The 26281-nt window shown below is 36.5% G+C and overlaps 1 protein-coding gene across 1 annotated transcript in view; it reads right to left on the bottom strand.

Moving 5' to 3' along the window:
- LRP1B (LDL receptor related protein 1B) overlaps positions 1–15712 on the bottom strand; it is a 1972098-nt gene extending 1956386 nt beyond the window's left edge. Inside the window, exon 1 of the mRNA XM_068968462.1 lies at positions 15592–15712. Coding sequence (XP_068824563.1) covers positions 15592–15712 — 121 coding nt within the window. The remainder of the gene's footprint in view (positions 1–15591) is intronic.
- Positions 15713–26281: the final 10569 nt, after the last annotated feature.

Below are 26281 nucleotides of genomic sequence, written 5' to 3'. Positions count from 1 at the left end.
GACTCACTGCAACACAGGATACATCTATCTGTCTTAAATGCCATAATTATTGGATAAGACTCTGCCGAGTAACTTACTCCTTGGGGACTTCAGAGGTAGACCTTCCAAGACACACAGGGACTATTTAGTGAACTGTTTGACTGATTTATTCAGTAGAACATCTGGTAATGATAGTCCAAATATCAGTCTTTGAAGAAAATTAACTATCCTCCAAAATGAATACCAATCATTGTGGTGGCCCAGCAGAACGGATGGGCAGTTAATTTGTTCAATGAGTTCATCCTGTTGGTTTGGGATTTAAACCAAATTGGCTACACTTTAGAGAAAGGTATTCCTTTGTTCTTATGTAATGTTGTTTAATCACAGCATTTTTAAAGCAGAAGAATTTTGAAGAATTTTTAAGCCAACTCTCATTTTATGATAAGGAAACTCACTTACCAAATGTTATCAGACTCATTAAGATACACTCTCATTTCACTTTCCCTCATATTTTTATGTTTTTACCAAATGGAGTTTCAAGCTGCTTCTCATTAACTTCAACTAGCTATCACTAAAATGAAAGCCATTATTTTTAGTTTCTTAGAGGCTACATACTCTTCCATATCTATGAGATGTTAAGCATGCTGTTTTATTTTTTCTCCTTGGAGCTTACATGAGCAATATAGATATACACAAATATCTGCACACATATGTGTTCATTTACATGAGAATGGTAAAATAGATAAACACTATATTTATTCTTAGAAGTCCAGAGAAGTCTGATAATTGCTCTGGCCAATTTTAAGTATATTTTCTCATGTACCAAGTAGAAATGATTATCATAGTCTCTACAATGGACACTGCAGAACTAAGCACTTGGAAAGGTGTAAAGATGACTGAGAAGTTACAGGCTTTAGGATATGTTAGTTTAAAATCTAATGGTGTGCATTAGAGATAGAGGAATTAGACAATTACCAGGGTATTCTCATTACAAAGAACTTGGAACAATATAAAATGTTGTTATATATTTTTTAAAAAGATGGTGGAGATACCAAACCAAAAGGTCAGGAAAGGTTTTTTGCCATTTTTGTGTATGTGTTGGGTGAAGGTGGGGGGAGTCGTTTGTTTTTTGAAGCTTTACTAGTGTTTGAGATTAATCACAAAAGGTAGATAGAGCTGTACTCAGGAAACAGAGGAAGAACACTGTTGAGATTGGCATGATCAATTCCATTTGGTCCTAAAGAACAATTGGTGGTGGTTTACTCACTCAGTCGTGTCTGACTCCTGCGACCCCATGGACTGTAGCCTGCCAGGCTCCTCTGTCCATAGGATTCTCCGGGCAAGAATATTGGAATGGGTTGCCATTTCCTTCTCCAGGGGATCTTCCTGAACAAGGAATTGAACCCAGGTCTCCTGTATAGTAGGCAGATTCTTTACCAACTGAGCTACAAGGGAAGGATAGCAATTATCTAAAGGATTCTCTTTGGATTGTTAAAACTGATTCAAATTTTCAACCACTGAAAACATTCTATAATGATTTATATAAAAAGAAAATATTTTAAAATATTATCTTATTCATAAAGTTCACTTCACAGGACTATTCATATGGCTAAATTCTTTCATAAAAGAATTTTAATATGAATTTGATTTTAAGAATGAATAGATATATATTTTTAAAGAAAAGGTATTATATTGAAATGGATTCTTGAAATTAATAAAATAATAGCAGAGGATATGTGATAGATAGAAATGTAAACAAAACAAAAACAAATCTGGAGATAAAAGTTATGTCATTTTCTAATCTAAGCATTTTTATTTGTCTTTATGTAACTCAGCTGGGCTCCAGAATCACTGCAGATGGTGACTGTAACCATGAAATTAAAAGATGCTTACTCCTTGGAAGAAAAGTTATGACCAACCTAGATAGTATATTCAAAAGCAGAGACATTACTTTGCCAACTAAGGTCCGTTTAGTCAAGGCTATGGTTTTCCTGTGGTCATCTATGGATGTGAGAGTTGGACTGTGAAGAAGGCTGAGCGCTGAAGAATTGATGCTTTTGAAGTGTGGTGTTGGAGAAGACTCTTGAGAGTCCCTTGGACTGCAAGGAGATCCAACCAGTCCATTCTGATGGAGATCAACCCTGGGATTTCTTTGGAAGGAATGATGCTGAAGCTGAAGCTCCAGTACTTTGGCCACCTCATGCAAAGAGTTGACTCATTGGAAAAGACTCTGATGCTGGGAAGGATTGGGGGCAGGAGAAGAAGGGGACGACTGAGGATGAGATGGCTGGATGGGATCACAGACTCAATGGACATGAGTCTGAGTGAACTCCGGGAGACGGTGATGGACAGGGAGGCCTGGTGTGCTGCAATTCATGGGGTCTCAAAGAGTCGGACACGACTGAGCGACTGAACAGAACTGAACTGAACTCAGCTGGTATTTGAAATGAAAAGTGATACCAGCTTTGTCCTCAGTAACATAACAGGCAGCAAAAAGGAAGTCAGTGGACTAGTTTGGGAATGATGTAGTTAGGGGCAGAGAGAAAAGTTACATTCACATAATTTCTTTGAAAGTAAGCAAAAAGCCTCGTTTTCACCTAAAGTGCATTTTAATTTTAAAACCAAGATGCAGGTACTTCAAGAGTGCTTTATACTTATTCAGGTTATCAGATCATCAACTCCTTAAATAAAACTATTTCTTTTTAAGAGAGCAATAGCTGTGTTCTAACATTAAAAGAATTAAAGCATTTTAGCCTGAGAAAAGAGGACATTTTAAGAAATAACAAAGCACATTGTTCATTACTTTGGAATTGTAAAGCACTCTAATACAAGCAAAGAACATTCTCTTATTAACATGAGAAGCAAAGTGATGACTTGGGGCCTCTGAACATTTGAGTCTCCTTTCTTAATCCATATAAGCCTTCAATTTTACATTTTCTCTCAGACCTATAAAATATACTCAGGCTCATACATAAAAGATTTCTTAGCAAAGCCATGTAATGCTTATGTAAGTATGTTTCATAAAAAGAAAAGAAATTTCAAATTATATTCGAAGTACAGGTTGTTACAAAGCATTAACCACAGAACTCAAAAGTGATGTAAATTCAGATAAACCTTATACAGATTTTCAATGCATGATCATCTTGGAATATTTATATGACTCAAATGCTCTAGTCATAAAATTTTAGCTACTTTTGTTCAGTTTTTTGAAGAGAATTAAGTTTTAAAAGAGTATTTACCAATATTACCAAAACTAACAATTATAAGAAACTAATATTTGTTATGTGGTAAATCTATGTACGATGAAAGATTGTTGTTTAGTTCCTAAGTTGTATCTGATTCTTTTGTGACCCCATGGACTGTAGCCCACGAGGCTCTTGTGTCCATGGGATTTCCTAGGCAGGAATACTAGAGTGGGTTGTCATTTCCTACTCCAGGGGAATCTTCCTGGCCCAGGGAATGAACCCATGTCTCCTGCATTGGCTGGTGAATTCTTTACTACTGAGGCACCAGGGAAGCCCAAAATGAAATACATGGCAAAAAATGATAATATTTTCTTAACATTTATTAATTACCATGGTCATGATGAGTTGAAAGAGGAGAGAGAGTGAAACAATTGGCTTAAAACTCAACATTCAAAAATCTAAGATCATGGCAACTGGTCCCATCACTTCAGGGCAAACAGATGGGGAAACAATGGATATAGGGACTTCATTTTCTTGGGCTTCAAAATAACTGCAGATGGTGACTGCAGCCATGAAAATTAAAAGATGCTTGCTTCTTGGAAGAAAATCTATGACAAACCTAGACAGTGTATTAAAAAGCAGAGACATTACTTTGCCGACAAAGGTCCATCTAGTCAAAGGTATGGTTTTTCCAGTAGTCATGTATGAATGTGAGAGTTTGGCCATAAAGAAGGCTGAACACTGAAGAACTGATGCTTTTTAACTGTGGTGTTGGGGAAAACTCTTGACAGTCGCTTGGACTGCAAGGCTATCAAATCAGTCAATCAACCCTGAATGTTCACTGGAAGGACTGATGCTGAAACTGAAGCTCCATTACTTCGGTCATCTGATGTGAAGAGTTGACTTATTAGAAAAGACCTTAACACTGGGAAAGATTGAAGGCAACAGAAGAAGGGGATGATAGAGGATGAGATGGTTGGATGGTTATCACCCACTCAATAGATATGAGTTTGAGTAAACTCCGAGAGTTGATGATGGACAGGGAAGCCTGGTGTGCTGCAGTCCATGGGACTGCAAAGAGTTGGACACAACTGAGTGAGTGAACAATAAGAAAATCAATCATTTATTCATAAAATGCAGTATATTTTGTTATGATTTGTAATGCATGGTTAGCAGACTTGACCTTTCATCACTGCTTATTTATATGACTGCTAATTCACTGCTATGTTTTCATTCTCCCACTGCAAGTAGAATTTTTAAAATGACAGCGAATACAAAAATATTTTATCAGAATATTTAATGGGAATATATTTTATCAGTGTACCATTTTAAAATCAAAGTAATCTGCAGCCTACTTCAAGTATATCATCTATAATATCTTCCTAGGGATTATCAGGGAAATATTTTATTATCTTATTACTTAGGTCAAAATTGTGTGTATGTACTCTGTTGCTTCAGTGTGTTGACTCTTTGTGATCACCTGGACAGTAGCCCCATAGTCTCCTCTGTCAATGGGATTTTCATGGCAAGAACACTGCAGTGGGTTGCCATGCCATCCTCCAGGGAATATTCCCAAGCCAGAAATAAAACCCATGTCCCCTGCATTACAGGTGGATTCTTTGCCCACTGAGCCATCATTACATTACATCCAAATAGCTACATTTAAATTTTAGGATGAAAATTAAAAAGAGGAGTAAAATTGTTATGTATAACATATTTTGGAAAATGTAGCTTTTTTCTAATTTTGTTTAATGATAAATTTAACATTGTGGCTTTGGAAGACATAAAATAGCAACTAATATTTATAATTCAGCTTTCTGAAAAGTATAAATAGTTAGAGCTGGTAAGACAGTAGGGGATATTCTGAGGTCAAAGACTAAGAAAATGAATGAAATTAGAGAATTAAAGGGCATCTGACATCATTCATACATATTGTGGATATTTGCTGACTGTGGTGAAGAGAAGTAAAATATGCCACCCTAAACTATGCTACTTTGGTACACTGATGATCGTGAATTATTACTTAAAAAATAGCAGATGCAAGGACAATTTGATCCTCCTTTGTTTCCCTGAAGCAAGATATGAATCCCTCATGTGAAATGTGCTCTCCCAGAGATACAGAGAAATGCTTCTCACTAGAGATAGGGAATGCAGGATGAAGAAACCCATGTAACAAACCTTGTTACTTTTCCACTAATTAGCCAAGCCCAAACTCTTTTGTTTTATTAATTCTTCACAAATATATTGGGTCTTTGCCTAAAGGGTATACAAGCAACCTACTTTGGTCACTTTTTTGAGTCTCATATTTTTATGAGTCCTCATATACACTAAGAAAGAAACTAAAATCATGGCATAAGGTCCCATCATTTTATGGCAAAAAGATGGCGGGGGGGCGGGGAATGAAAACTGTGACAGACTATTTTCTTGGGCTTCAAAATCACTGCAGACAGTGACTGCAGCCATGAAAGTTGAAGATGCTTGCTCCCTGGAACGCTCATCCAAGGTAAGAGCCCCACGTCCAAGGTAAGAGAAACCGAAGTAAGACGGTAGGTGTTGCAAGAAGGCAGACACACTGAAACCATAATCACAGAAAACTAGTCAATATAATCACACTAGGACCACAGCCTTGTCTAACTCACTGAAATTAAGCCATGCCATGTGGGGCCAACCCAAGTAGGGCAGGCATGATGGAGACGTCTGACACAATGTGGTCCACTGGAGAAAGGAATGGCAAACCACTTCAGTATTCTTGCCTTGAGAACCCCATGAACAGTATAAAAAGGCAAAATGATAGGATACTGAAAGAGGAACTCCCCAGGTCAGTAGGTGCCCAATATGCTACTGGAGATCAGTGGAGAAATAACTCCAAAAAGAATGAAGGGATGGAGCCAAAGCAAAAACAATACCCAGTTGTGGATGTGACTGGTGATAGAAGCAAGAGTCAGGAGTCAGCGAACTAAAATGGACTGGAATGGGTGAATTTAACTCAGATGACCATTATATCTACTACTGCGGGCAGGAATCCCTCATAAGAAATGGAGTAGCCATCATGGTCAACAAAAGAGTCCAAAATGCAGTACTTAGATGCAATCTCAAAAACAACAGAATGATCTCTGTTCGCTTCCAAGTCAAACCATTCAATATCATGGTAAGCCAAGTCTATGCCCCAACCAGTAATGCTGAAGAAGCTGAAGTTGAATGGTTCTATGAAGACCTACAAGACCTTTTAGAACTAACACCCAAAAAAAGATGTCCTTTTCATTATAGGGGACTGGAATGCAAAAGTAGGAAGTCAAGAAATACCTGGAGTAACAGGCAAATTTGGCCTTGGAATGCGGAAGGAAGCAGGGCAAACACTAATAGAGTTTTGCCAAGAAAATGCACTGGTCATAGCAAACACCCTCTTCCAACAACACAAGAGAAGACTCGACACATGGACATCACCAGATGGTCAACACCGAAATCAGATTGTTTATATTCTTTGCAGCCAAAGATGGAGAAGCTCTATACAGTCAACCAAAACAAGACCAGGAGCTGACTGTGGCTCAGATCATGAACTCCTTATTGCCAAATTCAGACTGAAATTGAAGAAAGTAGGGAAAACCACTAGACCATTCAGGTACAACCTAAATCAAATCCCTTATGATTATACAGTGGAAGTGAGAAATTGATTTAAGGGCCTAGATCTGATAGATAGAGTGCCTGATGAACTATGGAATGAGGTTCGTGACATTGTACAGGAGACAGGGATCAAGACCATCCCCATGGAAAAGAAATGCAAAAAAGCAAACTGGCTCTCTGAGGAGGCCTTACAAATAACTGAGAAAAGAAGAGAAGCGAAAAGCAAAGGAAAAAAGGAAAGATATAAGTATCTGAATGCAGAGTTCCAAAGAATAACAAGAAGAGATAAGAAAGCCTTCCTCAGCGATCAATGCAAAGAAATAGAGGAAAACAATAGAATGGAAAAGACTAGAGATCTCTTCAAGAAAATTAGAGACACCGAGGGAACATTTCATGCAAACATGGGCTCAATAAAGGACAGAAATGGTATGGACCTAATAGAAGCTGAAGATATTAAGAAGACATGGCAAGAATACACAGAAGAACTATACCAAAAAGATCTTCACGACCAAGATAATCACGATGGTGTGATCACTCACCTAGAGCCAGATATCCTGGAATGTGAAGTCAAATGGGCCTTAGAAAGCATCACTACTGAACAAAGCTAGTGGAGGTGATGGAATTCCAGTTGAGCTATTTCAAATCCTGAAAGATGATGCCGTGAAAATGCTGCACTCAATATGCCATCAAATTTGGAAAACTCAGCAGTGCCCACAGCACTGGAAAAGGTCAGTTTTCATTCCAATTCCAAAGAAAAGCAATGTCAAAGAATGCTCAAACTACTGCACAATTGCACTCATCTCACATGCTAGTAAATTAATGCTAAAAATTCTCCAAGCCAGGCTTCAGCAGTACGTGAACTGTGAACATCCAGATGTACAAGCTAGTTTGAGAAAAAGCAGAGGAACCAGAGATCAAATTGCCAACATCTGTGGCATCATCAGAAAAGCAAGAGAGTTCCAGAAAAACATCTGTTTCTGCTTTATTGACTATGCTAAAGCCTCTGACTGTGTGGTTCACAATAAACTGTGGAAAATTCTGAAAGAGATGAGAATACCAGACCACCTGACCTGCCTCTTGAGAAACCTATGTACAGGTCAGGAAGCAACAGTTAGAACTGGACAGGGAACAACAGACTGGTTCCAAATAGGAAAAGGAGTATGTCAAGGCTGTATATTGTCACTGTGCTTATTTAACTTATATGCAGAGTACATCACTAGAAACCCTGGGCTGGAAGAAGCACAAGCTGGAATCAAGATTGCTGGGAGAAATATCAATAACCTCAGATATCCAGATGATACCACCCTATGGCAGAAAGTGAAGAGGAACTAAAAAGCCTCTTGATGAAAGTGAAAGAGGAGAGTGGAAAATCTGGCTTAAAGCTCAACATTCAGAAAACGAGGATCATGGCATCTGGTCCCATCACTTCATGGGAAATAGATGGGAAAACAGACTTTATTTTGGGGGGCTCCAAAATCACTGCATATGGTGACTGCAGCCATGAAATTAAAAGACGCTTACTCCTTGGAAGAAAAGTTATGACCATAGATAGCATATTCAAAAGCAGAGACATTACTTTGCTGACTAAGGTCCGTCTAGTCAAGGCTATGGTTTTTCCAGTGGTCATGTATGGATGTGAGAGTTGGACTGTGAAGAAGGCTGAGGGCTGAAGAATTGATGCTTTTGAAGTGTAGTGTTGGAGAAGACTCTTGAGAGTCCCTTGGACTGCAAGGAGATCCAACCAGTCCATTCTGAAGGAGATCAGCCCTGGGATTTCTTTGGAGGGAATGATGCTGAAGTTGAAACTCCAGTACTTTGGCCACCTCATGGGAAGAGTTGACTCATTGGAAAAGACTCTGATGCTGGGAGGGATTGGGGGCAGGAGGAGAAGGGGACGACAGAGGATGAGATGGCTGGATGGCATCACTGACTCGATGGATGTGGGTCTGAGTGAACTCCGGGAGTTGGTGATGGACAGGGAGGCCTGGTGTGCTGTGATTCATGGGGTCACAAAGCGTCGGATACAACTGAGTGACTGAACTGAACTGGACTGGACTGCTCCCTGCAACAAAAGCCATGATAAACCTACAAAGCATATTAAAAAACAAAGACATCATTTTGCTGGCAAAGTTCTGTACATTCAAAGCTATGGTTTTTCCAGTAAAATATGGATATGAGAGATGGACTTCAAAGAAGGCTGAGTGCTGAAGAATTGATGCTTTTGAACTGTGGTGTTGGAGAAGACTCTTGAGTCCCTTGGACTGCAAGGAGATCCAATCAGTCAATCCTAAAGGAAATCAATCCTGAATGTTCATTGGAAGGACTGATGCTGAAGCTCACGCTCTAATACTTTGGTCACCTGATATGAAGAACCAACTCACTGGAAAAGACCCTGATGCTGGGAAAGATTGAAGGCAGGAGGAGAAGGGGATGACAGAGCATGAGATGGTTGGATGGTACCAGTGACTCAATGGACATGAGTTTGAACAAGCTCTGGGAGATGGTAAAGAACATGGAAGCCTGGTGTGCTGCAGTTCATGGTGTTGCAAATAGTCAGACACAGCTGAGCGACTGAATGGCAACAAAGTACATAATAAATTAAATTTTTTGTACTCCTGTTAATCTGTTTTATGTCAAGTTAATCAGTAGAACAGCCGAAGAACCTAAAAGGGACAAAAGGAAGTTTCAAGTTTCCTTCCCTATAACTGTAAAGGTGACTAACTGCTTTAAAGGTCTTCTGGGAACAGGGATCAAAAGCAAAACAAAGACCCACATAAGGAGATCATTTTACTCCCTTGATATAACGACAACACCAAAAGGCTACATTATGAGTATAAGGGACAAAATAAAAATAAATCCACTGCAAAGAGATAGAGAAGAAGACTGCTGGTGAAAATTCACAACTAGTATCCTGCTCTGACATAGGTTCTTGGCCTTGTTTACTAAAGAGTGGTAGTCTTATATTTACTGAGAGCGACAAAACAAAACAAGCTACAAAACAAGCAAATGGCAGTAAAAAACAACCACTGAAATCTCAAGCTAAGAATTTGAAATATTCCCACATTATAATCACCTTGGTAGAAGTTTCTGAAAATCTTCTCTGGACTAATCTCTTCCATTCAATCCTAAAATAATCTCCATAAATAATTTTTTAAGTAATAATAACATATGTAAAAAAAATAATTTCTAAACTCACAGTAAATCAAGCAACCATGAGTAAGAGTTTGGCAAAATAATAAATAGGATATGAAGATTTCACAAAAGTAGATTTCAGATCATGAAATTATCTGATAAAAATAATATGTATCAAAATGAATAAAAGAAAATAAAAATGAGTAAAAAGCAATCGATTATAAAAGGAACAAGCACACTTGAAAAGTATATAGATATTTTAGAAATTTTAAAATATACTAATTAATATTTAAAACCTAATAGTCGATTAATGAACTGGGAAACAAATCTATAGGAATTATATTGAATATAGCCAAGAAAGAGATAAAAAATATGAAAGAATGTTAAGACCAATGAAGACAAGAATTATGATGGAAAAGTTAATTGACTAAGCAGAAAGAGAAGAAACAGAATGAAAAGGATTATTACAAAAGATAATAAGTGAGAAATTTTCATATTTGATAAAATACATCAATACATAGAATAGGAAGTACAAGAAAAGGAGGAGGAAATATATAAAGAAATTCAACCTTAGGCATGGTACAGTGAAACTGTAGAAACAACCCACTAAAAAGATATTGGTTGCAGAAACAGCAAATCCAAAAAGATAATGTTCTTAACGAATTCAGAGAAATAGTATCTAGATTAGGCAAAAATATCACAATTATCTGTCCAAGCATTTTGGGGAATGAAAGAGTAAATATTATTATTTCATGATAACTGGCATACATGGATACTATCCTAGGAAACTGGTAATCCCATCCACAAAGAAATGACAACAGAGACATAATTTTAGTATATAGAGAAAAATAAGTATAAATCTAAAAGATTTTATGAACCAAGAAATTATAGACAAGAAAGCTAAACGTCAGCATATTCTCACTAAAGTGAAGCAATGGCCAATAGCATTGAACATAATTTTATATATAAACAATAATAAACTGCAAAATTATTAAAAAAAAAACTAGAATAAATTATTTAACCAGATGGTATAAAAGATAAATCAAAGTTGATGGTAGTTTGTATTTTGTTTTTATTATTTGAAAAAAATATAAGAATATAGATTAATATTTGATATTGGTAAATGAAACAGGCATTTAAAATTTCTAGGATGACTATTAAAGTTGTAGATATTACAAGTTTTAATCTTATAGTAATAAATGGATAGAGAAAAGATACAGTTAGGATAAAATATAGCATATAAAAGATTAAAATGTAATATGCCTAAAATAAGATGAAAGGGTGATTCTAAGCTTCTCAATACTCAAATAACTACAAAAGAAAAAATGATCCAGTTAAATGATAAAGATGATCATAATGGATTAAAAAAACAAGCTATATTCTATCAACAGAAGATATGTCTAAGACATCAGGATGAAGTGATGTTGAAAGGTAAATGATGGAAAAGATACACCTGGCAAATAGTAACAGTTGAAGTGTTTTTATATTAATCTTAGACAAAATGGACATAAAGTTTGAAAAGCATTATTATTAAATCTAGATGATGACTACAAAATGTTCAGGCTCATCAGAAATATATGTTAAAATTTGCATGTATCAAAATAATAGTTTTTATACATAATGGAAAATTGCAAAAATAATGCAAAGGTGGAACTCTGCTATTACACTGGCATAATTTAACATATCTCTCTCAATAATTAATAGAAGAAGCAGACAAAAAAATCAGTAAAGGTAGAGAATGATGTGAATACCATGATCTTAAACTTTATATTTACTTTGAATCTACTAACCATTGTATCCAACAACTGAAGAATACACATTATTTGAAAACAAAGAAACTTAAAGAGCAACTTAACTCATGAGTAGCGATGCACAAATCCTATATAAAATATTATTTGGTCAAAATAGTAAATGTGTAAAATTATGACAAAGTTTGTTTATCTTGGGAATGCAAAGATTGCTTGACATTAAAAAATAAATTAACATATTTATTACAGTAACATGGACTTCCTGGGTGGCTCAGTGGTAAAGACTCTGCCTGCCAGGAGACCTGGGTTTCATCACTGGGTAGGGAAGATCCCTAGAGGAGGGCGTGGCTACCCACTCTAGTTCCCTTGCCTGGAGAATCCCAAGGACAGAGGAGCCTGGTAGGCTATAGTCCACAGGGTCACACAGAGTCAGACACAACTGAAGTGACTGAGCAGCAGCAGCTGTAGCAATAGTACATTAACACACCAAAGGAGGTAAGGTGTGTTCATTTCAAATGATACAGAGAAAATTTTGACTCTATTTCAACATCTATCATTGATTTCAGTATAAGCAAAGAAGGAATAGAATGAAAGTATTATAAATATAGAATTACCTGAAAGAAAGTATAGCAACTATTGTTTTCAATGAAGAATCTTTAAAAAAAATGTTATCCTAAAATCAGAAACAAGATAGGATCATCCCATCTACCAAATCCATTCAAGATGTATTCAAAATAACTTATCCATTGCAATTAGGTGAGAAAGCTATTTAAGAATATGTCAACAGAAAGGAAGAAATAAGACTATGTTATTTGCAAATAATACAATTATGCAGAAAATCTACAAAACTATTTGAGCTAAATCACTTTAGTCATGTCCAACTCTTTTGATCCCATGGACTGTGGCCCACTAGGCTCCACTGTCCACGGGATTCTCCAGGTAAAAATACTAAAGTGGGTTGTCATTTCCTTTTCCAGGGTGTCTTGCCAACCCAGGGACCAAAGGCTCATCTCTTGAGTCTCCTGCATTGGCCAGCAGGTTCTTTACCACTAGTGTCATCTGGGAAGCCCTATAGTTTAATGATTAGAATTAAATAAGATAGTTTACCAAGACTGCTGTGTTTAAAAAGTGTATACAAAGAATGTTTACTTTATATTTCTACAAACAAGCAGCAAATACATTATAAGTATTACAAATAATTTCTTAAGACACATAAACACCAATCATAATGCAAATCTTTGATAAATTCCAATGCACTGAAGTTCAGAATTGTTCATTAATATCATAACAACAGTAAAAATACAAGTCAGAGTGGGAGAAGATACAAAAATCTACGTGAACAAAATACATGATAGAAGATGGGGATCAAGGAAGATCACAAAGATGACTTTTTTCCTAAAATACTTTGAATATTTATAGTTTAACTAATCTCTGTGAAGCCTGCCTCTGTACAAAGGTACATGATCACTAAAGGGATTCGAAATATTTTCATGAGTCTATTCTACAACATCACATTAATTAATGAATAGAGTGTTTAAACCCAAAGGATTCATAAACATCCATTAACAGGAAGGGAGGAACCAACTGTCCTGAAATGCTGATAACTATGCATGTAACTCACAATGTACTCTTCACAAGTTAGAGAAGAGTTACTATGTCTTCTTAGTAAAATGTTACCATGGTTTAAAAATTGAAACCAGACAGTAGGGAAAAAGGTGCTGTAGGTAAATGCTGAATACACTTATCCTCACTTATATTTATGGTTTAACCAAATTGGGTTGTTTTAGAAAGAAAGTTTGAAAAAAATATATATTTTTCTCTAAATCCTTTTACTTTAGTATAATAAAATGAAAGTGTGTATGTAGATTCATTTCATCACTGGGAATTGAAAATCTCTCATTTGCAAAGAGAGTAGGATGTGATGGCAGCAGTTTTCAGAGTTACAATTCCTCTGAGAGGAACTAAAAGACACAGAATTTAAGAACTGAAAAAGACCTTAGGGATCATCTCTTCCAATCCTTCATGTTACAGATGCAGAAATCTCATCTGCAAAGATGAAGTTACTTACCCAAGGGCACCCAAATAGCCAGTGACAAAATAATAGGCTTTGATATGAATTAATGTATTTCAGTATTAGAGTTACAAAGAAATAACTTGAATTCAAGTTGAAATCTGATCTCCTGATGCATTTTTTTTTTTTACACAGCCAATTTCTGTAAACATGTTTTAGAATGATAATATTATTATGGCTACAGTTTAAAAACAGATAACAGCAATAGTATGACAGAGTAGAGTTGCTATTTCAGTTAAGCCAGATAAAAGGATTCACCATTTCAGGACTATAAAATAATATACAGAATTGTGTTTATTCTGCTGTACAATACTCTATCTGATGAATTTCACCACACACACACAAAAATTAAAAACTTCACTGGGTAAAGTTTGTAAAAAGCTTTTACAAACCCTAGTGGTAACTAGAACAGTATTTGTCATGAGTGCGTATGGACACTCTTATTTGATGGTACCTTTGCCAGTCCAAATGCAAACCTAGCCACGGACCTCAGGGAGCTCAGGTTACTGTGGACACAACAGTCAATCGGCTGTAAGAGATGCTTAGAGCAGAAGCTCCTGCGATGGGAAAGCTTGAATCTTGAACCTATTCATGTATTCCCTGAAAGAGTGAGTTCCAAAGAAGAAAGTGCACTAACTGGGTTAGAGCACAGTAGGAAGAAGCATTCCAGGTCCAGGTATAAGGAAGTGAGTGTAACTAGAGCTCACGTAACTTGAGAGAAAATGGAATAATATGAAGCTGGTGCAAAAAAACTAGGAGATAAGCCATGAAGAGACTTTTGATAATGTTGGCTTTTATCTTAACAGCAAGAGGAAGACATTCATGTGTCTTACACAATGAGATTCTCTGTCAAATATGTGTTTAAAATATTACAATTTCTGCAGAGTTGAAAAAAGTTACTTGCATCTCTCTTTTTCAACGTATAAAAAAGCGACAATAAGTAGTATTCAAAGTAGAGAATAATGCCTAATGCTTACCCAATAAGTATTAATATCTTTCTGGAATACTATACAATTTTAATTTCTGAACAAGACTTATAAAGACAAGTGAAGCACAGTATTTAATTACCTGCCCATCTTTACCTATCACCTGGCCCAGTAACTTGTTTCTGGTAAGCATTCCAAGGACATTGCTAATTGACTATTAGGCAAACACCCAATTCATCTGAGTTTAAACTCTTCAATCAAAATATACAGGCAAGTGTATTTTTGCCTTGCAGCACTACCCTCACATGCATCTTTCTTTTCTTTTTTTCTTTTTAAACAGGATTGGCATGTTATTCAGGCAATGTTCTATTCAGTTAAGTAAATAGTGATATGAGCAATTCTTTGAAATGCATGTGAAGGACAGTAGCAGCTTGAACTCAAACTTTTTTGTTGGGAAAACTAGAATGCATGTAGCTTGAGAGAACATGGAATAATGTGAAGCTGGTTAAAAAAAAAAAAAAAAAACTAGGAGATGAACTATGAAGAGCCTGATCAATTTACTAGATCTCTCTAAAACTGGTGGTTTTTGATTGCCAATATTTTTCTTCCCTTTTCACTACTTGGTACAGACTCAATTCCTGAAAACACACAGTCTTCTGACAAGAGAAAGCAACTTCAGAAAGAGTCTATACTTGTGTGCATTCCTTTCTTTTTTTCACACCTCCTTATGAAAGAAACCTGAAACTCTAATTCTGTCAATTCCAATTCATTCAAGAGTTATATCTATTAATAAATTTCCTGAACAAGTTTTCAATTCTCAACACCACAACATCCTGTGCAGCAGTTTCTAACACAGGGCTACTGCTTACTGTACTTATTGAGTACGAGCTATTTAAGGGATTTAAAATTTTGCTGTGGACAAGTCTGACTTTCTTGCAGACTAGGAGCTTTCAGCCCAATAGCAGACACATTCCTGTTATAGGGCATCACTTTGCTTAAGGCCTGTAGGGGGATTAACAAGATGGCGTCAGCCAGGCTCTCTCGCCGCATGCTCTCACGCCCTCTCACCCCATGTTCTGTAAACAGAGACTTTGCATGGTTCTGCAACAGCTGACATCACATATAGCTCTGCCCAAGTGCATCACGAGGTACTCCCTTGGTCACAGGCTACTGTGCGCAGTAAGCCTATGTGAGCTTCACCGTGAAAGCCCTGGCTGCTGCGGCATCGGAGCTACACTGGTGCAACATCGTGGTTCTGTTATATGAGGTTATGTTGTTACTACATTATGGCTATAGTATGGCTATCTTGTGGCTGCTATGGCTGCTGCGTCAGCCAGGAGAGAGGGTGTGTTAAGGTTGTCGTGCCAGTCAGGAGCAAATAAATGTGTCTGCAGTTCCTACAGTCCTCTCGTCTTCTGTCCAGCCTCCTGGCTCAAGCCTTGCCTACCCTGGGATTGATGAATGGTGCAGTGTGGACAGTGTGAATAGCAAGACAATTGGTGTCATGAATAGGATCAGCAGTGCAATTGGTGTAGCCGGCAGGGTGAGAAGCGATAACGGGCCTTTGCCTCTGAGTTTGGAAAGCCTTTCAAACAGTGACCACTAAGTTCAGGAATTTGGAGGGGCTTGGTACAGTTTTACTGAAGGTTATCTTAAAATTGCTTTCTTAATCAAGAATAAATTATTTTCTATTTGAATTTAACAATCTAATTTCTCCCCTGAAGGTATTCAGAATTAGGTCCATAAACTAATAGCATGTAATAAACCTGGATTCAATGTAATTTTGCATAAGCATTGGATTTTAAAAGTAAAAAGTTTTGTAGATTTATAATCTAAATATAATGAAAATAAGTAGCTAAGAGAGCTAAGAAGCTTAAAAATTACATTAAATTTGAATTTCATCTATTACCTTCACCTGTTTTGGAGGCATTTTAAAATAGACATTTTTTTTTCCCAAGGTACATAGCCTCTAATTAACTTATATTTTTAAATGTCGATTTGAAGTACTTAGGTGTCCAAAATCTGTATATAAGGCAAAGTATTATTACAATGGGTCTTTGGCTTCAATTTCATAAAATGGTTACAATTTGTATCTCACTTTCAGAATGTGTTTTAATGTTACATTTTTTCTTTCAACCCCCTGCTAAGTAAAATAAATGGATACACATTAGGGTTCTGACCTGTTTAAGAGTTTGCTTTCTGAAGCACTATTCTATCCATAGGTAATAATAGTTTTATATTTAAATTACCAAATAGAGACTATGATTTACCAGCAGTCAGGTGACACTGTGAGTCTATTAGATACTTGTTCACCCTGCATTAATTCCTGCATTAAAACTCCATAATATTGAAAATCACCAGGGAAAAATAATCTATTATAAGGTTTCTTGATCCATTTTTTTCATTTACTATAACCATGGGTACAATTCTATCATAAGTGAAGTATTCATAGATCTAAGTAAAATAGAAAAACCTTTAGTAGACATCATCTTTGTCTTGCAACCCCAGCATCCTAATATTTTTCTGTCTCACTTCAGGTAATGTCATTAAAAGTGACAATGCCAGACCAAGGAGGTTAGAGGTTGAAAGAGGTTTACCCCAACAAGTAGCAGTAGTTACCTCATGCACTCTTAAAATTTCTCATAGATGATGATGAACAAATTAGAGCATGTTTTAATTGGGTTTTATTATTATAATTTAATATTCAACAGAAATTACTCTCCTTTTGCATGCTACTAAGAAGATAGTATTGGTTTATTAAACTCGAAAATGCTAAGTACCATACCTTGACACCAATATATATACTATCTTTCCTCCTCTTCAGATACATGTGGCTTGATAAAAGTGGTTATCTATTGCATTTAGGGTGTGGGCGTCATCTGGAAAAAGTTTGTCTTCCTCCAGAAGCAAGCCTGAAATAGCTAAGAGATGCTGCGAGTCTCTGCATCCCTGGCTCTATTTGGACAGTCTCAGTAAGTTACATGTGACTTAAACTTGGCAGCTGGATAAAGTAGTCCCCTCTTATCCATGCAGGATACATTCCAAGACCCCCAGCAGATGCCTGAAATTTCAGATAGTGCCAAACCCTGTATATATTATGTTTTTCCCTATACATTCCTGCCTATGATAAAACTTAACTTATAAAATAAGTACAGTAAGAAATTAACAAACAATAACTAATAATAAAAATAGAATCATATACTCTAACACAACTTATGTGAATGTGATATTGCCCCCACCCCCACCCCAAATACAGGCATATTTCAGAGATATTGGGGTTTGGTTCCAGATTACTGCAACAAAACAGGCATATTAATAAAGTGAGACACAAGATTTTTTTCATTTCTTAGTGCATTAAAAATACTTACTTTACACTATACTGAAGGTCTACTAAGTGCATAATAACATTATATCTAAAAAAGGCAGGTACATACCCTCAAATGGCAACATACAATAGCTCTATGCAGGGGTGCCACTAACCTTCAATTTATAAAAAATGCAGTATCTCCAAAGTGCAGTAAGAGCAAACGCAATAACACAAAGTATGCTAGTATCTTACCATACCCATTAATGCCTTTTCCATCTTAACTAGACACTTACCATGCCTTATGGCTATAACTTTTTCAAAATTTCACAGACGATTCATTCTTACCTTGGATCCTAGCAATTTTAGCAAAGGAGTTTTTCTTGGCATATTAATAGCTTTCACCCTTTCACTTAGAGGAAGCCCCTTACATCATCTCTTTGGCATATTTGAATTGCCACCAGTTCCACTCTGACATTCTGAGTCCAGTATTAAGTAAAATAATGGTGACCAGAACACAAGCACCAAGATTCAGTGAGTTGCTCCGATAAGCAAAAAGGCTACTCACCAGCTCATGGTGGATACACCAGATACTGGACAATTCATGACCTGGGGCACGACAGCACAAGGTTCCATCACTCAGAATGGCCCACAGTTTCAAATTTAAGAATTGTTTCTGTAATTTTTCCATTTAATAGTCTCAGGCTGTAGTTGACCATGGGCAACTGAAACCTCAGAAAGTGAAACTGTTCCCCACCCGCTCAGACTTTGGAACTGGTGCAGAGAAACAGCTCATCAGAGAAATGACAAACTTCAGGGCTGGGGAGGCTCCATCTTCCAACCACAATGTGACCAGGTGGTGGAGCAGAGTGACCTGGACTGCAAAATAATAAAGCAGGTGTTTATAAATAAGTTGAAAAGCAGAGGATTAGGGGGATCTTCTTGTGTGTGTGTGTGTGTGTGTGTGTGTGTGTGTGTGTGTGTTTGATTCAGTGAGATCTACTATGTCCACTTTCTGCCTCTCATACACACATACACATATACTGAAAATGAGCATATACCATGTGTTTTTATCTAATGTCCTTTGTTTCCTTTAACTGGTTTCTGTGGCTTGCCAAATAATAAGTGTAAATCTTGAAAAGGGTGTTTTCATTATTTCTTAAAGGTGTGCATTTGATTGGCCCCACTGGTAAAGAATCTGTCTGCCAGTGCAAGAGACATAAGAGCCAGTATGGATCCTTGGGTCAGCAAGATCCCCTGGAGGAAGGCCTGGCAACCCACTTCTGTTTTCTTGCCTGAAGAATTCCATGAACAGAGAAGCCTGGTGGGCTATAGTCCACAGCGTTGCGAAGAGTCAGACACAACTGAAGCTATTTAGTTAGCAAACACAGATTTTATGAAGCAGATTCCTTATTCCAGACTGCTTTTCATGTATTCTATGAAACAGTTATATTTTGTTGTCCTTAATCCCAAATTTTATTAGGTCAACATGTAAGTCTCTTTTGGAACAGACAACTATTTCTCTGTATCTCAGATGCATATTATTTTCTTTCATGGTTACCACAGTCTTCATACTTATTTCATGTCTTAAAGCTAACATCCCCATTTTCATAGTTCCCTATCATTCTTGCTTTCTACTATATTTTAATAAGCAAGATACTAATGTCTTCATGGAGAATGCAGAGTAGTAGCAGTTTGTCACACAGAATCCCAGAGGTCTCAGGAGATGTAGCTTCCCTGTAAATATATTTATATAGAGAGAAAGGTTTATCAACCCATAAAATGTTAGCATTAACCTTTACCAGACTCACTCTAACTTTACTTAAAAGTTATAAATTAATTATAACTGAAATTATTTACAGAGAATTATCATGCCATGATCTTCGTTTTCTGAATGTTGAGCTTTAGGCCAACTTTTTCACTCTCCTCTTTCACTTTCATCAAGAGGCTTTTTAGTTCCTCTTCACTTTCTGGCATAAGGGTGGTGTCGTCTGCATATCTGAGGTTATTGATATTTCTCCTGGCAATCTTGATTCTGGGCTTCATCCAGCCCAGCGTTTCTCATGATGTACTCTGCATATAAGTTAAATAAGCAGGGTGACAATATACAGCCTTGACGTACTCCTTTTCCTATTTGGAACCAGTCTGTTGTTCCACGTCCAGTTCTAACTGTTGCTTCCTGACCTGCATACAGATTTCTCAAGAGGCAGGTCAGGTGGTCTGGTATTCCCATCTCTCTCAGAATTTTCCACAGTTTATTGTGATCCACACAGTCAAAGGCTTTGGCATAGTCAATAAAGCAGAAATAGATGTTTTTCTGGAACTCTTTTGCTTTTTCCATGATCCAGAGGATGTTGGCAATTGGATCTCTGAGTGTTAGGTAATTTATCGTGTTTTCAAATTAAACTTCTGAAAATATTTTAAATATAATTCTTGCCCCATGTGGTATGTCCAAAAATCCTATCTAATTTTTAAACTGACATTTTTTGCAGATAGAGATTGATATTAAAGAGAGTTTTCACTTACTAACAATTCACTTGGAATTTTATCAAATAAATGATTGTGGGGTAATGATACCCTCCATTGGATCTGAATAAAGTGAGTATTTTATATTCATTAAGGAAGGCATGGATTACTTCTGTTGAAATAAAGAAAAAAATTAAACATATCTTCAATGATTTGAACTGTAGCTTTTGAGAATGAAGGCATTTCCTGTGCATTTTAATGAAGACTTCTGTAAGAGATGCTCAGACAGCAATGAGAATGTAATCTTGAATATTCATAGCACTTGGTGTAATTTTGAATAAAAATAAATATTAACTATATGTTTCCCAGAAATATCATCCTTCTTGCATCTTAGTTTTCAACAACCATATATTTTTCCATTTATTTCCTTTCCCTCTCTTTTTGAATCTAAAAATATCTACTTAACTTTAGATAACTAGTATTTTTAAGAGAAGAAGAAAACTAAAATCTTAAAGAAGTAATGAATGACATTATTAAGTGTTATTATAATCTTTTAACTTGTCTATGTTTATAAGATAAACTTTTTGAAGTTTGCTTGTATAGAAATGCAGCGGATGCCTCATTCTTTGACAAGCGAAGATGTGTCCCTTCCCACACCCGTAACACTTCTGTGCTTGAAGTATTGAAGGATGAACTGAGTAAGGGACAAATGGCAGTGAGGCGCAAGAAGTCAGACTTGTGAATTCAAGACCTCATTTCTGTACGGTAAGTTTAAAACATGAATATTGCTAAGACAACATGTCATCATCTCTAGAAAATGTTTGTTGTTGCCCCTTAAAAACCCTACAAAAACAACACTGCATTTTTCTTACTTCTAAACATTTTTTCCCATAATTATTCCCTTGTATTACTTAACTCACTAACTTATACACCAAATTAATATTAATTTCACATTATTAGAAAAACAATTAAATGAAAATGTAAAACCTAAAATAATACATTTGATTCTAGGTGGGTGTTTTCTTTCCTTTGCTTGTTTGGTTAAGTAAAGCAAAGCATTTTGGTGTGTTTAGTTGCTCAGTCATGTCTCTATTTGCAACCCCACGGACTGTAGCCCACCAAGTTCCTCTATCCATGGGGATTCTCCAGGCAAGAATACTGGAATGGGTTGCCATGCTCTCCTCCAGGGGATCTTCCCAACCCAGGGATTGAACCCAGGTCTCCTGCATTACAGGAGGATTCTTTACCCTCTGAGCCACCAGGGAAACCTTAAGTACAGCAAACAATTTTAGAATAAACCAAAGTGAAGATTCAAACACCACTATGAAAAAAGTTGTTAAATAAATCAAATAGTTATCACTCTGTATCAAGATAGCAAAATAACAAAAAAAAACACATGTTAATTAAATTAGGATCAGTACACATTATTTATAGATGATAGGATTTTTGTCATTTTTTTGTTGTACAGAAAGTTAAGTATCTCTGAAACATGAGACTTGGTATACAAACCTAAAAATGAAATGAGTGTTCATTGAAACAAATGATGTATTTACAGAAGAAAACATGTTCATTAAACAAATATGGCACATTTCTAAAGAGATACCCTGAGATAGAATTTATAGTTAATAGTTTTGTTATAATACATAATGAAACATGGCCTTATTGTATTCATCACTTAGAATTTTAAAGGTAAGAACTGCCTCTGAAAACAGTGATGTGGAAATTATCTGGGATTGAAGACATCAGTTTCAAGAAAGGGGCTTTAGGAGCAATACTTTGAAATGACAGGTGATGAATGGATGTTCTGGATGAACAGAACATGAAATCTTGAAATGCATTTCCTAAGACCTGTAGGGATACATAAATAGTACTCATAAATATTATCACTATTAAAACAATTAAACCATTGCTTATCTATACATGAGCCTATAGCGAAGACACATTTTCTTTCAATTTGGTCAAAATGTCTTACTATTGAAAAACTACATTTATTATGAGTGGTTCATTTTTTCTCTGGATATATCCATCCTATGAAGAAATACTCTTAAAGTACAATCTGTCCTCAGAGACTTAAGCTTTCTTAGTTGTGTGTGTGTGCATGTGTGTGTGTGTTTTAACTCTGTGGCCTGATGAGCCTATTCACTTGGAAATATTTAAATGATACAAATTCACTAACTCTATAGGTTGACAATTTCATGGAAAGAAGTTCAATTTTTTAATGTACTAGGGGAATTCAGTGGAAAATTTTGGTGGTAACATTTTTGTTTTACACTCTGTTGAGGATGACTAGAGTTTGTGTCTGTATAAAATTATTAGATTGTTCTTCATGAATAAGTCTTTTAAGTGTGTGAAAAACACTTGAATGAGAATAGGATTGGTAACAGTGTAGAAAGAAATATGTGTTATCAATCATTCTAAAATATATACTTCACCATAATGGTGTCTGAGAACAGCCTCACAAATGATAATTAATTTTCTCTCCCTATTCATATAATTACATTTTTATTGAGTGAATTCAAATTCAATACATTGATCTGAAATGAATACCAATTGCCCACAGGTCCAAATGTATTTAAAACTCAACTAAAGCAATGCTACCAAACTATGGAAAAAGTGGGCCACCTCAATCCTTCTACCGCAGGGATTATACTGGTTAACAAACCCCACTGCTACAGATGATTATCAGAGTCCAAAGCTGTATCTTTTAATTATCTGCTTCTGGATGGGAGTTTTACTTTGTGGGCACTCAAGAAATTCATAGTCTTTTTCACACTTCATAATGACAACATCACAAGGAACTCCAGGAGTCATTTAGTATAAGAATCACAGGCAGGATGCTAATGAAGCAAGAAAGTCACAGCTGGGGAGTCTTCTGAATCTTCCATAGAGTTCTTGTATCATAACCTGTTCTAAATCCCCATATAACATGTGGGCTTGATCATTAGTTTGGATTACACATACCACTCATTCCTTAACTTATTCATTGAAAATGCAATTATTGATTACCTGTCGTATGTAAATTTGAGTGTCTGTCACATTTAAGACCCTCTGGTATGTGTGGAAGCAAGACAACAATGAATTAAGGGCACAGTAAATCAAACCTCAGTGACCAATGTATGGTAACATACTTGTCAGCTGAAATTCATATCACTTTCATATTAATCTTCAGGTAGCATAGATCTGATTATTTCATCCCCCTGTTCAAAGGCTTCCAGTGGTCAGTGCTATAATCTTCCCACAAGCAATTACTAAGAGAACAAAATATCTTACCATTAATATTCTCTAAATTAAACAACTTACTAGGTTCATTGGTTCTGGAGTCCTACAGGACTGATTTAAAATACCATTTCTGCTATTATATAGCCAGTGGTTCTTGGGAAAGCTACTTTATTTCATCTTATAAATTGGGATGGTACCTAACTCATAAGATTGTTGCAAGAATCAAATAAGAAAACATACAAAGCACTTGACATACAATTGCTATCACAGTGCTTATGCACTGTATATCTTAAAGCTAGATACAGTATTTATTATGGGTAAATGTGTAGCTGTAAGTGTGTATTGAACCCACACAACTGGGGCTTACACTTTGCCTCTGCCACTTACTAGATACGTGGAGTTGCATAAATTTCCTAGAATCTTTGAATCTCCTTTTTAAAGTGGGAAAATTATGGTACTTACATGGAAGGATTTTTGAGACTATTAAGTGAAACATAACAAAAATCAAAATGTTGTCTGGCACAGTAGCACCAAAGAAATGCTATTTAAAATATTTATATTGTCCATTATTTTAATCATCATTATTATAATTACTGTTTTTTTTTTTTTACTTATACTCAGTGTACATTGTGCAGTCATGCCTTCACAACTTTTTTTCCATATAGTTCTTTTGGCAAGAATACACTGACCTTTTGTCTGTCTTATTCATACCTCAAGATTTTGAGCCTCAGTATGTGAGCCCCTCTGCTGGATAAGAATTATTTCTCCTCTATCCTAAAGCACTTTATTCAGAAGACCTTTCTTATGACATGTTTCAGTTCTTATTCTGTTCCACAGATATTTTCAATATTGCTTATGGGATATTTCAGATACAGAAAGCTATAAAGAATAACAAAATGAACACCTGCATTCCATTGCCCAACAAAACAAATATTACTTCTGTCCATCAAGACATACTACAACAGAGAACACGGGAAAAGACAAGTCACAGACTGGGAAAAGATATTCACAACACATCTAATCATCTGAAGCTGTCATATATCCCTACCTGACTAAGGTTGCCATATACAATACAGGATACCCAGTTAAATTTGAATTTCAGATAACATAATATTGATTGTACGTCTATACCAAATGCTGCATCTCTCCCTTCCTCAGAGGTAACCTCTCTCATAAATGTCATTCATGACATCTCTGAATTTTTTTATACTTTTACTATGTGTACTTTATCACCACATAATATTTTTACATGTCTTAGATGATAAATGGTAACATACTATTTGCATTTATTTTCTGCATCTTTATTCTCTCTCAGAACATTATGTGAGATTTGTTGCTGTTGTTGTTTACTTGCTAAGTCACGTCCAACTCTTCGAGACCCTGTGGACTGCAGCATGGCTACATGTTTACGGATATTTAGGTTATTTCTGTTTTTCATCATTATCAACAGTCCTAACATGGACATTCTGTGAATGTGTGCATTAGTGAGGATTTCAACCGAGATTAGATTTAATTCTTCCATTGGCCCCCTCCAGGTCTCCACTCTTTTTTGTGCTGTGGCAGTCTGACATTTATGGATTCCACCAAGGGGCTCATTTGACTTGACGTCTGGCTGGTTAGACCAGGATATCAGAGGAAAACAGGAGAATGAGTCTGGGTGTTAAATCTCAGGCTTCGTAGGTGGCTCAGTGGTTAAAAGTCCACCCGCAATGAAGGATATGCAGCTTCCATCTCTGGGTTGGGAAGACCTTCTGGAGAAGGAAATGGCAACCCACTCAAGTATTCTTACCTGGGAAATCCTATGGACAGAGGAGCCTGGTAGGCTACAGTCCATGGGGTCGCAAAAGAGTTGGTAAATAAACCTCAAATTTAAACCTCAGAAAAAAATAAAATAAAATAAATAAATAAACCTCAGGCTCCTCCTCTCCTATGTCACCCTACTTGGCTACGTTCTCTCATGAAGAACCATGCCTCCTGTTGGGTAAACTTCTCTTATAGCCCCATACTTCCTGGCAGCCCCAGTAACCCCTCTGCACTTTCCAGCCTAGAGCTGGTTGACTCCTTACTGACATTAGTCTTGGGATATTGCTATCCTTTGCTGATTCATCTTAAGCCTGCCCAAAACCTTGTCAGTAGTTCCTTCAGGACATTTTTTTTTTTTTTAATTATCTAATTTCCAGCTAGGATACCTATTTCTGGCTAGAATACCAATACAGACATAAGCCTAGGAATGATATTTTGTTTTTAGAAAATCCCTCAAATGGGCTTCCCTGCTAGCTCAGCTGGTAAAGAATCTGCCTGTAATGTAAGGGACACTGGTTCAATCCCTGGGTTGGAAAGTTCCCCTGGAGAAGGGATAGATTACCACTGCAGTATTCTTGCACTTCCCTGGCGATTCAGATGACAAATAATCTGCCTGCAGTGAGAGAGACCTGGGTTCAATCCCTGGGTTGGAAGACCCCCTGGAGGAGGGCATGGCAACCCACACCAGTATTCTTGCCTGGAGAGTGCCCTTAGACAGAGGAGCCTGGTGGGCTGCAGTCCATGGGGTAACAAAGAGTTGGACACAACTGAGCACAGCACAGCATGGCACAGCATGACTCAACTAGATTTTGTCAGACTGCTCTCCA

The sequence above is a fragment of the Capricornis sumatraensis genome, chromosome 3 (assembly GCF_032405125.1).
Source record: "Capricornis sumatraensis isolate serow.1 chromosome 3, serow.2, whole genome shotgun sequence".
NCBI classification, from domain to species: domain Eukaryota; kingdom Metazoa; phylum Chordata; class Mammalia; order Artiodactyla; family Bovidae; genus Capricornis; species Capricornis sumatraensis.
This window is presented reverse-complemented; position numbering and strand designations above follow the sequence as displayed.